This window comes from Balaenoptera ricei, chromosome 18, assembly GCF_028023285.1.
Source record: "Balaenoptera ricei isolate mBalRic1 chromosome 18, mBalRic1.hap2, whole genome shotgun sequence".
NCBI classification, from domain to species: Eukaryota; Metazoa; Chordata; class Mammalia; order Artiodactyla; family Balaenopteridae; genus Balaenoptera; species Balaenoptera ricei.
The window spans coordinates 21,946,513-21,962,943 of NC_082656.1; the positions used below are offsets into that span (position 1 = coordinate 21,946,513).

At 38.9% G+C, this 16,431-nt stretch overlaps 1 protein-coding gene across 1 annotated transcript in view; it reads right to left on the reverse strand.

The window, feature by feature from the left end:
- Positions 1-320: 320 nt before the first annotated feature.
- The window catches only part of GTF2F2 (general transcription factor IIF subunit 2), a 142,637-nt gene continuing 126,526 nt past the window's right edge, over positions 321-16,431 (reverse strand). Inside the window, exons 7-8 of the mRNA XM_059903116.1 lie at positions 15,313-15,456; positions 321-874 (exon numbers count right to left, since the gene is read on the reverse strand). Coding sequence (XP_059759099.1) covers positions 755-874; positions 15,313-15,456 — 264 coding nt within the window. The 3' untranslated portion in view covers positions 321-754. The remainder of the gene's footprint in view (positions 875-15,312; positions 15,457-16,431) is intronic.

Below are 16,431 nucleotides of genomic sequence, written 5' to 3' on the forward strand. Positions count from 1 at the left end.
GCCACACCACGGGGCTTGTGGGATCTTAGTTCCCCGACCAGGGATCGAATCCGGGCCCTCAGCAGTGAGAGTGCAGAGTCCTAACCACTGGACGGCCAGGGAATTCCCAATTTCTAATTATTTTAAAAGAAGAAAGAAAGAAAGACCAATTGACCATGATTTTTTCCATTTCTCATGTCACTATCGCTAGGGTAAAATTAGCTAATGATGAAGACAGCTATCTTAGTACAAACATAAATGCTCTCCTTTCATTAATGTGTGTGAACATGAAACGCAGCCACCTGTTAAAAAAAAATAAAGACAGCTTTGTTCTTCGACAATTTCAGAATAAGGAACTCCTTTTAATTCCTTTTGAGAGTTTCTGTAGTTGACTACTTTTTTCCTGCTATGCCATTCAGTTTGGATCTGTATTACCTCAACTCCTCAGAGAGAAACAAGGACGGGGAGTCCTCATTTAGAAAACATTTCCTAATTTTACATTTTAAAAGTTAATATTTGAAAAGAAAAACCTTCTTCAACCCCCAACCCCATCATGAATAATCTGATTAAGTATATAAATAAATGTGTTCTTTTTCCTCAAAAATCACTTAAGCAACTTGACAAGAATTATTGTTTAAAAAATTTACCTAGAGAAATTAAAGTATCAGTCATTTTCCCCCTACAACAGATGGTGCTCAAGGATTCACGTATCAAGGCCGTTTGCTTAGCGCATCACTCTTCAGTTGTTCTGTTAGCAGGCAGGCTTCGAGTCTTCTTAATCACTCTTTTCTTCTACTTGATAATGTCTGTACTCTGGCTTCAGCTCCCATGTGTTTTTGTGGATCCCTTTTACATTTTGAATACCAATTTCTTTTAAGATTTCCTTCAGGTACGACTGAAAAACAAAAACAAAATAACCTTGACAGATGAGATTATGAATGCAGGAAACAAGATTTAAAATAAAATGATACACCAAACCACATTTTTATTAGTAATAAAAATTATGATCCTGAAAGCTCAACAAGATTTCTCTATAAAGAAGTTCAATAAACTGCTGTTTTGATTCCACGCATACAATACATGAAAACTGCATTAAATATACGATCATTTGCATTAAAGGGGTTGGAAGTCCTGAATGCCAGCAACCTTGAGAACTAAAAAAAAAAAAAAAAAAAAGAAAAGAAAGAAAAGTCTAGATGAAAATACACTAGAAAATTTGCTGGTGCTTAATTTATTAAGATTACACAGCATACCAAGTGTAATGTGCCCTTGAGTTCAGTGGCATCACAGAGTTCACAGTCAGATAGGGTTATTCTTGGATTGGAAACAGTTGTTTCAGAAGCAGGAGCATATAGTAAAAAAAATGACATATATCTTTGGGACATTAATATTCTATGAAGCAAGCACATGACAGGTATCCAGAATTCTCAGTTCTAAGGTGAGTTCTCAAACTTGCTATTGGGCCACTTATTTTTCTTCTGGGGGCTGCAGCTTTCTTGTGCTTGGCTCCGCCAAAGGAAAGAGGTGAATGATGATGGAGGGCAGAACACTGCATTATGGTATTTCAGGCACCTGAAAATTCAGTATTACCCAAATGCTTACTACAGTCATGAAAATGATGGCTATGACAAATGTAACATCAAACCCCACCTTTGCTTGCCAATGCCCAAGGTGAAAAAGCATTTCACTATAAAAAAAAAAAATAGGGAAGACAGAAAAGTTAATCATTTAAAACGGACTTTTTTTTTTTTGCTGCAGAACCAACCAACCCAACAATAATTTTTATGTGTATGCTTCAAAGAACCAGTTACAGGTACATTACAGTGACTCATCCCATGGATGGAAGATGTAATATTATGTAAATTTTTAGAATTTACTGAAATGAGGCACTACTTAGAAAAATGGCTGAGAAGCTCTTACCTTGATAATGTTTAAGGCAGTGCCTTTCTCAAGTGTGGTGCTAGACTATCTGCATCAGAACCTCATGGGGAGCCTGTGAGATAAGCCCCATTTTAGAGCTAGTGAATCAAAATCTCCAGGGCCAGGCATGGGACTATGCATTTCACAAGCCCCCAGGAGCCTGATTTAACTACACTAAAATCCACAGCATCTGCTTAAAGGATTCTTCTGGCTCTAACAGTCTGGCATCTTTGGGTCCTCGAAGTGTTACTTAGTTTTCTCAGCCTCACTGTTGCTGAAGAGTATGCGTGAATCAACGTCATCTAACACCACCTTACACAGACTGGTATAATGCTCTACAGCTGACAAAGTACTTCCATTTAGGGTCACCTGTTTAGCACTGGAACTACATACGGGTCCCTCAAACAGCCCCGGATGCCTCAGCTCTCGCCGGAGCAGCCTCCCCATCCCGGCAGCCAGGGCCCAGCAGGTGGCAGCAATGAACCGAAGGAGGCCTGGGTTTCCCCAGGAGAAGGCCTGCCTGCCTCCCACACCTTCTGCAGCTGGCTTCACCGAAGGACCCACCCGAGTAAATGAGTAAGCGAATTACTCAGGTGAGCTTCAGAGAGCCAGGTAATGCGCACGCCTGCCATCTGCTACTTTAGATTGCATCGAAAAAAATGGGACACTGTTCGTAAACTACTTTCTAATTAAACAGGATTCATAAGTGGAAAATGATGGGTTGGGCTTTGATTTTCAGTTTAGGTGCCATGAATGACTTCTTTGTAAAATTCCAAAGAATGGTTTATTGTGAGAATGGCCAGACCCTGGGCACAAACAATCATGCAACTGTGGATGCACTGTGATGGGTCAAACATGAACAGAGCAAGTGCCAGGAGCATGGTGGTTGCCTGACAGACGCTCTTCACTTCAAGTCTAGCAGGGTCATTTATAATCTGGATACAGAAGATGAAAAGCCTAGAAAGGGTTAAACACAAAATATTAAGAAAGTCTTAAGGGTACAAATTCAGTTGTCTTCATGTATAGCCCACCCTCACTTTATTAAACTATCAATAGTATAATAAGGTTATGGAGTACTTGTTTTTCATAAAGATGTCACTCTTTTTTCTTTTTTAACAATAAGAATGCAATGAGACAGTCACAGTCTGTCAATTTGTCAGGTAACAAGATGGGATTAGGGTCGCGATATCTAGCATGGTACAGAAATCTTTTGGGGAGGGAGGGGCAAACTTCTCAAGTTTGAGCATGTTCCAAACTGCAACCTAAGACCATTCTACTATAACTAAATGAATTAACTTGGCACAAAGCATTAGCAGAGAAAGTGGTAGTAATAATAGAGAAAAAGAAGGTCAGAAAATCCTTGAAGGAAACACAGAGGTAGGGAACAGTGAGATTATGTCATTTCTCTGTTTAAAAATTTTCTCTGACTTCCCCTTTGGCCTACAGGTTAAATTCCAAATTCTTTCACAGGCATGCACTCAGGTCTCTCTTTTCGCTTTGGCCTCTTTCTCTAATACCTCCCCATACGCGCACTTGCCATTTCTGTGTCTGCATGCCCTTGGTTTTTTTTCCATATGCCCTACTCTTTCCCTGTAATGCTCATCCCCTTCTCTCAGATCTGAACTCCTCATCCTTTCAGACTCAGCACAAATGTCACTTTCTCAGAGAAACTTTCCCTAACAGTCCTACCTCTTAGATCTACATTTCACGCTGTACCTACTTCAGGGAGAGCCCTTAACCATACTGAGGTTGAGGGCCCGACTGCACATCAGAGCTGCAGCGCACTGATGCTGAGTGAATTGGGTGTGCTTACGAGTAAGGAGCTAAGAGGGTTTTGGAGGGTGTGGTTGGCTGTGGGGAGACCACTTACAAGGCCCAAAGGAATAAACCTCTAATTCTAGTTGTTTTCATTTTTCATCTCATTAACATATAGGGCAATGACCCGGTTTGAGAAATAAAAATTGATTAAACTGTATTACCTGAATCTGAATGACATTTACTACTAAAATCTGTATTATAGTGCGAAAATATTATCTGAGACAAAGCCAACTGAGGTGGAGATTTTAAAGGTTTTAGCAGGAATGAAGATTAATTGGTAATCTAACTTTCCTTTTAAAAAACGTATACCTTCACACTAATATTTATTCTAGTATCAGGCTAAGTGGCACACAGTCTGCTGTCATCCTCACAGAGTTCACAGTTTAAGATCAGGGTGTTAAGTGGGGGAAACAAAGGCATATAAGCAGGCAATCATAAACTAAAACAGAAGCACAGTAAGAGGACATATACGCAGGACATTATGGGAGCACTTAGAAGGGGCACCTAACCCAGCCGGAGTCAAGATGTTAGGTTCTTTGAGGATGTACATTTGATCATTTGAACTGAATGGCAATTCTGTGCAGGGATCAAGGGAAACTAGTTCTCCTCTTACTAATTCTAAACACTGATTTTGCAATTTAATCTTTTGCCTCATCACTTGTATTTTAAACACCAGATTCCAGTACTGAGTAGATCACCTTTACGTCACATAGGATTGGAAATATTTCTCATTACCAACTGTGGGCAGTTCTGCAGAACAAGATCTGAAATAATAAACTGGCTCAGGTCCAGCAATTCTTCATCAAAGAGATGTGTGGGAGGGTATTTACAGCAAGCCTGAATGCAGAGAAGAAGGGGATAGAACATCACAGCTTCCTTGCAAGGGAAAGGCAAAGCACACACTGGAGCAGAGAGGTCTAGTGAGGAGGGTGTGGTGTGCGTGGGTGGATCAAGACAAAACTGTGGTGGCCAAAAAGCTGGAAATTCACAGATCAAATTCCTGATCTCTCCCCCAAGATCAAGACAAACCTATGCAGAGTCACAAGGCACAGTAGCCTACTATTTTAGCCTCTCTTCTTCTCCCTCCTTACCACCTTCCACCCCTGCCATTTTTCATATCATCTTTTCCTCTACTGCTCTGCCAGCCAAATGGAAGATTTATCTGGGGGCTTCCCTGGTGGCGCAGTGGTTGAGAGTCTGCCTGCCAATGCAGGAGACATGGGTTCGAGCCCTGGTCTGGGAAGATCCCACATGCCGCGGAGCAACTAAGCCCGTGTGCCACAACTACTGAGCCTGCGCGTCTGGAGCCTGTGCTCCGCAACAAGAGAGGCCGCGATAGTGAGAGGCCCGCGTACCGCGATGAAGAGTGGCCCCCGCTTGCCGCAACTAGAGAAAGCCCTCGCACAGAAACGAAGACCCAACACAGCCAAAAATAAATAAATAAATAAATAAAAGTGAAATTCTAAAAAAAAAAAAAAGATTTATCTGCATTTCATTTTATGGGGAATTTTAGTGTTAAGCATTAACATACATAATAATAAACTAACTATAACTAAGTTCCTAGAAGTTGATAAAAAAACATACATCTTTGACAGAGAGCTGATCACCAAATAATAATGCTTTAGATAAGCTAAAGATATAACCCTACTAGGCTTATCATCACAAAATCTTCCCAAAAAGGTTGGAATAAATGTGCATCATGTAAATCAATACCAAAGATGGCACTGGTTAACAGAGTCACCAAAGGGAAACTGCTATCTGCTTTTTATAAAGTGACCCAGGCAGCAAGGGCATTCATGATCAGTTATGTGATAATTTCAGAGTATCACTTCATATTTATGTGATTTTCATGTGACTGACTGTGACTCCTTTAAACAAGGTTAACAGAACAGAGGACTTACTGATGAAGATGTTAGTGGCTCCAAGGCACAAAATTCTTTCATTAAAAAAAAATAAACAAACTACACATTATACATAAGCTGTGACCAAAGGCAACCTATGTTTCATTCCTTTAAACAGAGACAACTGTGAACAGGAGAGGGAAGATGATACTGAGGGCATCTCCGGAACATGGGCCATCTCAGCACTTTTCTCCTCTTTTCCTTCCGGTTTCACCTCTGTTTTTATGCTAGTCTCCACCCTGTCCTCCTCTCAGGGTCCCACAGGTTGCATTCCTCCCTTTGTAAAACTCTAAGAAGCAGAGAGGTGATATGGGTAATGAAATGGCCAAGCCACAAACTCTACCCACCCCCAGTCCTACTTTATGGCTTAATCCAAATTCTAAAGAAGAAATTTATTACTGCATTAATATTCGTGTGCTGGTAAATCATCTTACTTTTAGTTAACATTTCATTTGTCCAGCAGTGGCAAATGATTCACGTACTTCCATATTTCAGATAAAGTTTACCTCCTTTGGGCCACAACTTTTAATTTTAACTATCTGTTTAAAGACATGCTTTCTAAACTGTATTAGTTTATTTGTATGCTAAACATAACTTAACCTTGGAATACTGCAAGGTATTCCAAGGCTGAGATCTGATGGCTTCCAACTGGGGGAAAAAAACATACATATATTCATATAGTTAATGTTAAAAATGTTAACTAGGAAAATACAATCAAAGATATCTAAAACTTAATAAAGATGAAAAAAATTCCTATTGAAATATAAATATGAATTCTTGCATTTAGAACCATGGAAACTACCTATTAGTGCATTTGGTGTGACAAGTAGTTTAGAATGTACAAAAAATAAGAAGATATCAATTGGCAGAGTTATTATTAGTCCACTTGAAAATATTGCTAGAAATTAAATGGCAAGCAAAGAGACTCGTTAGGTATATATTTTACCATAAAGAATTTTTAGAAAATTAGCTAGTATTCTCAACAATGAAGCATTATTCACCCTTAAAATATTTGGAATAGATAGTAACGTTTTAAGGCAATAGTAGATAAAAGGTTTGCTGGCTAAGGATTAAAAAAGGATTTATGACAATCTGGCAGTTCCTCAGATTAAACAGAGTTACCAAGTGACCCAGCAATTCTACTCCCAAGAGAAATAAAATATATGTTCACACAAAAACCTGTACATAATGTTCATAGCAGCTTTATTACAGTAGCCAAAAAGTGGAAACAACCATCTATGGGTGAATGGATAAACAAAACGTTGTATATCCATATAATGGTACACTATTTGGCAATAAAAAAGAAGAAAATACTGATACACGCCACAACATGGATGAAATTTGAAAACATTATGCCTAAATAAAAGAAGCCAGTCATAAGAGACCACATATTATATGATTCCATTTATATGAAACATCCAGAATCGGCAAATTTTTAGAGACAGAAAATAGATTAGTGGTTCTCTAGGGCTGGAGAGGGGGTGGGTGCATAAGGGAGTAACTGCTAATAGGTATGGAGTTTCTTTGTGGGGTGGTGAAAATATTCTAAAATTGCTTGTGGCAATGGTTGTACGGCTACGTGAACATATGAAAATCCACTGAACTGTAACTTACAAAAAAAAGTCTAACTTGTACTGAAAATAAGGTTTTAAATTGATGGGAAAAAAAGGAGACCTCTCCAGTTCATAACAAATTAAGATAACACCATTTTTTATTACCAAATTACCATGGATAAAGTAACATTTCCAATTAACAGCGGACAGCTCTGTGGATCAGTCCATATGGACTGGAAAATATGATGGAATTAGAATATCTGTCCTGGGACATTCCAAAAGGAAAGGCTCTCTAATGCTGCAATACAGAACTGAAGGTGGCCAGCCAGGCTGGCACAGAAGTCTTCTGTCACAGGCTTATCCTCTGGTATCTCAATTGCCCTGCTGAGTTAGAGAAACCAGGAGGCTTCAAACACTTATCTAAATCCACAGTGTAATGTTTTCTCTTAGGCAGAGACCAATGAAAAGAACATGACTTCTTCCCCAAGATAATTCCCATAAGGATGGCAAGCTTAAAACAAGTCCTTCCTTCTAGCTTGCTCAGGGACTAAATAAAGAAATCAGGAGAAGGCAGTTAATGAGCTTAAACATTTACTTTTACCTCCCTTTAAAATTAAATGGGACTGGAAGGGTAGAGAAGGAGATTTTATGAATAATGACATTTTTCAGAATAAATATAAATTGTGTGGCCTACTGCTTAATTAAAAACTCTACGTAGGGCTTCCTTGGTGGCGCAGTGGTTAAGAATCCGCCTGCCAGTGCAGGGGACATGGGTTTGAGCCCTGGTCCGGGAAGATCCGACATGCCGCGGAGCAACTAAGCCCGTGTGCCACAACTACTGAGCCTGCGCTCTAGAGCCTGTGAGCCACAACTACTGAGCCCGCATGCCACAACTACTGAAGCCCGCGTGCCTAGAGCCCGTGCTCCGCAGCAAGAGAAGCCACTGCAATGAGAAGCCCGTGCACCACAACGAAGAGTAGCCCCCGCTCGCCGCAACTAGAGGAGGTCTGTGCACAGCAACGAAGACCCAACGCAGCCAAAAAAAACAAAAAACAAAAAACAAAACCAAAAAACTACGTAAATTCTGTATGTAAATAATGCCCAATTTTGCTTACTGGAAGCCTATGTCAGATATTGCTTTTACCTACGTAATATCTCATGTAAAATATGGACTCAATTGGTTATGTTAGTAAATTCACCCCCAATTTTACCCCATTCAGAAATAAGGTAAAAAAGAAAAAAAAGTAAAAAGGCTGAAACAAACCGTACAATAAATTAAAAGAGAAAGCGTTACTATTTCATAATAAACTTATTAGTGGTAAATCTATTAGTTATTAGAACCTTCTACTCATAAGGAAAGCATTAATATTTCATAAATGTGTTTAACTTTTATCCTTTTATATTCAAAATAGTTAATAATTTATTTTAGTATGACATTTCATATTCTAAAACTTTTAATTAAGGCTCAAATTCACAAGCAAATAATTATTTTTTAGCACCATATTCTAACCAACTAAGTTAACTGGCCGTTGCAAATAATTATTTTTTAAAATGGAAGTCTCGGGACTTCCCTGGTGGTCCAGTGGTTAAGAATCTGCCTTCCAATGCAGCGGACGTCGGTTCGATCCCTGGTCGGGGAACTAAGACCCCACATGCCGCAGGGCAACTAAGCCTGTGCGCTGCAACTACTGAGCCCGCGCACTACAACTAGAGAGAAGCCCGTAAGCTGCAATGAAGAGCTGACGCAGCAGAAAAAAAAAAAAGTCTCACAGAGGGCTGTCACTAGCTAATATGCTCTGCTGGGAAATTGGTGGTCTTTTTAGTTTTGGTACTACCATTCAAAAATTAAAACTTCCAGTTATAGGAGAAATGAAGAGAGAACGGAAAGGAAATATGTGAACAGAAAGGAAATGATAAAGATTCAGGGGAAAAGAAGAAAAAGGAAATATGTAAAAAAGGGAAAGCATATGTCAGAACAAGACATTATAATAAAAACAGCATTATTTAGTAGTACATTTGGGAATGAACTTCAAACATTTAAAAATACCCATTTTTACTTTGGATTAGAAACTGAATGAGCTAAGATAAAGCTTAGATTCCATTCTCTCTGTACTTGGCTTAGATTAACAATGATGATTTTTTTTTTAAGTTGGTTTCTACTTTTTAACAATACAATTTTTAAAAATTAATTAATTAATCAATTAATTTTTACTTTTGGATGCGTTGGGTCTTTGTTGCTGCACACGGGCTTTCTCTAGTTAGGGTGAGCGGGGGCTACTCTTAGTTGCGGTGCATGGGCTTCTCATTGCGGTGGCTTCTCTTGTTGTGGAGCACGGGCTCTAGGTGCGCGGGCTTCAGTAGTTGTGGCTCGCGGGCTCTAGAGCACAGGCTCAGTAGTTGTGGCGTACGGGATTAGTTGCTCCGCGGCTTCCCAGACCAGGGCTCGAACCCGTGTCCCCTGCATTGGCAGGCGGATTCTTAACCACTGCGCCACCAGGGAAGCCTGGTGATTCTCAATAACACAGACATTTGAAAGCAGTCTGCCTGAGAGAGAAATTAGCTTCTCCCCTGCTCATTAAAAAGGGGCTCCTATTGTCAGAAAAACATTTTCTTTTCTTGTCTTTGGTTGTATACACATGTCTGAATAGAAGAGGCAATGTGGTAAGAGATGCCTTCAAGCCACTAGGCAACTTCCTTCTCTGGGACTATAACTTAGACTAGATTATCTCTAGGATTACTTTTATCTTCTAAGATCCTGACCTAGAGAAATATAACATATATATGAGATATATGTACCATAATGTGTAATATAGATATCATGAAGAGGAAACCGGAGGACAGATGTCTGGCTTGAGCAACTTGGGGAATGGTGGTGTCACTGCAATGGGGAAGTCTGGGGGGTCGGGGTTGGAGGGGTGTAGAAATCAAGAGTTCTGTTTTCAACAAACTAAATTTGAGATAACAATCAAACTATTATGACTCATCAGGTGCTACTTCTGTACCAAGCAGTGTGGCACAAGGGTGGGAGAGGCAGTGGGCTCGGTTGATGGACTTCCGTACCCTTGGCTCAGGAATGAGCATACAACCTCTACCAGGGCAATTAAAATCTTCCCTGAGCTTTTGCTGGAATCATCAGGACAGATATTCTCTTTCTGCTTCGAGGCTGCTAGCTGTGAGGTGCTTCAGGAGGCCACTTTGGCTACCGCATGGCAAGATCCTGCCTAAGGATAAAGACAACACACAGAATGATGAGGAGAGATGTGGAGAGATGGGGAGGGACAGTTCTAACTAAATAATATTAGTAGCTGGATCTAGCCATGTCTAAGGCAAGATGCATTCCTGAACTTCCCAGCTACAGGAGCCTATAAATTCTATTTTTGTTTAAGCTAGTTTGAGCTGAGTTTCTCTTTCTTGCAGCTCGAAGAGTCCCTCCCTACCAATTCACAGATCTATAGGAGCATATACTTGTAAATAAAATTTTATTTTTTGACAGGAGAAATGCTCAGTATATCAAATTCCCTAGCTATTTTATCCTTTAAAAAAGCATATCTTCTTGTATCTTACTGATGCCAAATTTCACTTATTTCTGTTCAAGCATTTATTTAGGCCTGTCTGGAAACAAACTCTGAGGATTATGTTAACACTACCTTATTGCTGCATCAGTTTTATTGAAAGCTTACTTCGGGCAAATAAGCAAGTCTGTTCAGCATTATTTAGTGCTGGGCAATTTGAAGTGTGGGCAGCAAGCTGCTTCACAATCAAAGCCACGCAAATCTCTGCCTCATTTTTCTTGTTGATTTGAACTTACTTTATAAAAGCATGCAAATTGTTCAATTACATACACTGAATTAAAAAGTAAATGGTCCACTGGATCGACATGATTGGGGGCTGCTGATTTAGAAGGGGTCATCAATAATTAAAGATAAACTTCCCTGAATCTTGATATGAAATTGAGTGGATTTAGAGCATAAGGAAATGAAGAGATTCAGTTATCATTAGAGCTGATTTTCGACGACACTTCTAATAGAAATGGATGTTTAGAGAAACACTGGGAAATGGGTGCTGTGTTAAGAGAACAGTATGCTAGGGCTCAAAATGGTCTTGGCAGTTTGGTGTTTCAAAGGGAGCAATTATATACAGTTCCTAGTGGTTTGTATTTTTGAAGGAAATGATATTATGCTTCTATTTTACAGATATAATAAAATATGAAGAAAGACTAGACAACACATTCAAGGTGAAAGAGCAAAGACTGTCAGGAGAGAAATAATAGGCTTCCTCTGATATTTTACTTTAGAGAGGGTAAAAAAAAAAGTAAAAATTGAAACTGCATAAAAACACTTATTTAAATGGATACCGTGTTTCCAACTTTTTATCAGTTACCAGAGCCTGGCATTTTAATAAAATTGGCTTATTTACCCTTAATGAGTAACTTTAATTCTTTGATTGCTTATGCAACTCACACACCAGCGAATGAGAGAAAAAGGCTAGCCCTTGAGGGCAGTTTCTCTAATCAATAATTTTGCTTGTAGAAGTGAAGGTTTTTAGGAAGAAGAATATAGAAGGGAAGGAACTGGAGAAACAAGAAAATACTTCAGATTCACTCAGAATGTCAAAAATGACATTCTAAAGGTCAGAAATCAGATGGTAACTTAAGAATATAGTAGTAGTGTTAATAACAAAGAGGATGTATTAAAGCAATACACTTCATGGTTAGAAACTTGGTATCAAAAGTGGCATTGCGGGCCATGAGAAAATGAAAGCAGGGGCTTAACTGGTGGCGCAGTGGTTAAGAATTTGCCTGCCAATGCAGGGGACACGGGTTCGAGCTGTGGTCCAGGAAGATCCCACATGCCGCGGAGCAACTAAGCCGGTGCGCCAGAACTACTGAGTCTGCGCTCTAGAGCCCACGAGCCACAACTGCTGAGCCCACGTGCCACAACTACTGAAACTCACACACTCTAGAGCCCACGTGCCACAAATACTGAGCCCACGGGCCCTAGAGACCATGCTCCGTAACAAGAGAAGCCACCGCAATGAGAAACCTGTGCACCACAACGAAGACCCAACAAAGCCTAAATAAATAAATAAATAAATAAATTAAAAAAAGAAAACAAGAGCATGTCATTAAATGCATATACTAAAGAACTGATTAACACAAAGAAGATCTCTTTTCTTCCCTTTTACACAGGGCTCAAAAATTTGTTTAATAATACTACTAATAATAGTAAAACACTTTGCTGTTGGCAAATGCAACTTTCATAAACATTAATTATTACAAGGATCCTGTAAACTAGGTATTTTAAAAACATATTTACAAAGTATAATATGATAAACATTTAATTTGAATATATTGGTAAATTTTATATTAAGAATGCCATATATTAAGTAAATTAAATATTAAATTATATAACGTATTAAGCATTAAATGCATTTAAATACCTAGGACTCTTTGGCTAAATGGCAGGGCTGGGACTTGAACTGAGATCCTATTACTTCCAGTCCCGTGCTCCTTCCATCACACCAGGAAATCTCTTTCCTGGATCACTGACCTTCATGCTGCACTGGGTTCCTTCATTCTCTTGGTATTGCTCAGACTAAAATCAAATTAATAAGGGTATATTCATGACCATTAGTACAGACTGACTTCTGCCCCGTGAACCTTTTAAAGGGGATAGTTACCTACACAGAGGAGAGCTGGGCTCTGGCCACTTTCTTTCTAGGTCAAGGAGCTTTGCCAACTCAGTTCAAATGTGAGTGGGAGGTGGAGAGGAGGAGATGAAACAGGAGAAAGAGAGAGTCACAGATGGAGAGCTGGAAGGGCTCACAAGGATTATCCAGTCCAACTCCTCAATTTTAGCAGTGGAAGTGACTTCTCCAGATCCCACGGAGGTAAATGGCAGGATTGGAATCCATGCTGACCACTTCCTGCCCTCTCCTCCCCTCTACGCAAGGATAACGGGAGCTCTGGCATTCCATGCTTTCTTGAGATGGCTCTTTCTACCCTGCTCCTGCCATAAACGACATGAGGCCTGTCAAAATCCATCTGAGGAAAATATGGTGGTCCTTAAATACAGAGGATGGGCCATCTCCTGATTCTTAAATCAATTACTAAATTGCTACTATGTTTGTGTTGTGGAATGTACGAATATTTAGGGATATGAATAATATACAAACCTGCCTTCAAAAACTTTACGCTTGCCGAGGCAATTTAGTCCCTAAATAATAAAACTATTATAAAATAATTGTTTCTAGATCAGTGGTTCTCAAGCTCTTTGAGGTTCCCAGGCTCTCTATGAGAATCTGATATAAACTATCAATCTGCTCCCCAGAAAAATCCACACATTTTTGTACATATTCAGGGGGTTGCTGGACCTCCTAAAGCCCATCTACTGACCATGAATTAAGAAGCTCTATTATAAGAGATTCACTGAGTCCCCCCATGTAAAAATTATCCGAAGAATGAAGATTGAGAGAAATACTAGTTGCCACTTTTCTTTGATGCAAAATGAGTAAACTTTAAAAAATATGTCATCCCATGTTAAGGGCAAAGAAAGTGCTTTCCCTAGTATCATCTGAATGGCCCTCTACAAACACTTATTTTCCCATACCTAATTGTGTGTGTGTGTGTGTGTGTGTGTGTGTGTGTGTGTATGTGTGTGTGTGTGTGTGTGTGTGTGTTATTCTATGAGAATATATTGTTTGCATCCAGAATTTCTGGAATGGCCTTTTCATGTATATATAAAATACAAAGATAAACTTCATTAAAACCAGAAGAAACAGAGCTTAGCTTATGAACTATTCTATTTCAAATTTTTTATCTAGCTTGGAATGCTGTTTCTAAGGCTCTGATGCTGAAGGGAGCGAAGTCATTAAGATGAGTTGATAATACTGCTGGCATGAGCACTTTCCTCCTCGCTGGTAAAAAAAAACCCAACAAAATACTTAGGTCTTTTGGAATTCAAATTTCTTTCTTAATGAAAAAGTGAAAAGATGAAATATAACAGTAAAGAAATCTCTACAGAAGTGGGAAGCCGTACCATCAATACTGAAGTTTCAGAAATAATTTCCTAAAGCTTTGAATAAATCAGAAAAAAATTATACCAAGCCGTTTATGTTAAAATATTTTACAAAACCAGTTATCTTGTTACATATTCTGAAGCAAATAAATGGAGCAGTTAGAATTAACATATTCTTGAGTATCCTGTCAAAGCAGACAAAATGATAAAGCAGACTGGGTAAGAGGACAAAAGTAAGGGGGTTTCCATCGAATTTTTTAAAATCTGTAAAGTAAAATACTTTAAGTAAAATACTTAAATACTTAAAATACTAAAATATAATTCAATTCGATACTTTGCTAACCTCAGGTGTGAGAAAGTTAAGTGGAAGGAAAAGTGACCCAAGGCTGGAGAAAGGGTTTAGATCCCTTACTTGTTACCAACATTTTAAATGGATTAGAAACACAGATTATTAGCAAATAGGCACAAGAGTTTGGAGAAGTGATTAAAAATGATTATTTATAGAACAAACAAAAACTTTCTAAAACATCAATTTATTAAAATTTTCCTTGAAAATGGAGAATAGCCCAACGCAATCATAATCTCAACAAGCACTGTGAGGCAATACAGCTCAAGTTTAAAAAGACCTAATGTTAGTGCTAGATAGATTCTGATTTTAAAAAAAAAATGCACAGAGAACAGTTCACAAGGCAGGGATAAACATTCACCGTGAAAGACCCATACAACTCTTCAAGTTGAGCTTTTTTGGAGGGAGGTAAGAGAACAAAAGAAAGACTAGAAATGATATAAACAAAGAGACTTCAGGCTTAATGTCAAGGATCAGTCAAAAGGAGGACAAATCCACCTTTTCTTCATATGGAACTACTGATATTAAATGTATTTAAAATTGAAAACAATGAAGCTGAGGTAAAAAACAAAATGAAGGAAGGAAGGGAGGGAGGGAGGGAGGAAGGGAGGGAGGGAGGGGAAAAAAGGCCACATTGAGACATCTTTTCCGTGTTGAAACAAAACCTGACATCAGCATAGGTGCAAGTGAACTTATTCATTTACAATACACTTCTCTTCAGTAAAGCTGTATTAATGAAGCAGGACATATTTAAAGGATCAATGTGAGCATATACATACCACAGGCTGTTTTGTGATGTCCACCAAGTCCTTAAGATTATAATATTGATGTTTCTCAAAGGCCGAAAACAACATGTCTAAAACGTGTTGTTTATCAGCTCGAGCTCGTTTTCCATCTTCTTTCTTTTTCCTTTCATATTCAATCTATGTGCAAAAAGCAAAAAAAAACCCGAAGGCATTAATTCAACATGCTCACTCTGAAACACAGGCACTCTCTTTTCAGTCCTCTACGTGACGATTAGATTTTAAGCTGCAAAGCAGCAGGTCAAGGAGCAGTAGTTCAGTACCTGGGGTCCTCACTGCTCCCAGGGCTCCTCAGACCTTTAAGGCTCCAAGAAGGTATTAATGCCCATCTGTAAACCGTTTTCATTATTCCCTAAAGCTTTACATAATGTGTCCACTTCCTCCCCAAAAGCCTTTCTTTACCGAAATTATATCAATTCAGCGTGGCCACCAGTTAGCTCATGTTGATCACAAAGTCTAATTTGCAGTTCTTTGTTTTTGATTACCCGAAATTCAGTAAAATAGTTTATCTGCTACATGCAGTTTGGTAGGTAACATCTTTCAAAATTGGAGCTTTTCAGGGCAGGAAGACGGTTGAGGGGCAGGCAGATCACAGAACAGGTTCTCTAGGGATGAAAAGTTTGGGAAACATTGGTAAAAAGGAAAGCACATGGGAGGTGACAGGAGGCCTTTTCTCCTCCCAACTGTGTGACCTCTTTGAACTTGCTTCTTCTGTAAAATGAAGTAAGCAGTGACACGAAGAGAATGTATAAACTCTCTCCTAGTGTTACCGTCCAGAGACATGTGCATTTGTAAAAAAATTACCTTTTTATTGAAAACATGCAACTTACTTGCATTCTCATCAGTTGATTAAGCTTTTAATTTTTTTTTAAGAAAAACTTAATTTTGATAAAGCCTCAGGAACTATATGTTATAGGACATGTATATAAACTGTAGCAGCCCACCTGGTAAATACAGCATCAGCAGGGGGGTGAAAGCTGCCAAGAGAACAACCTTCTGTGCATCTCTATAATCTAGAGACTAGCTTCAAAGACAGTGAAATATGTTTCAAAACGTACAACTAGATTAGGCACAAATTCCAGCTTCATATAGTTA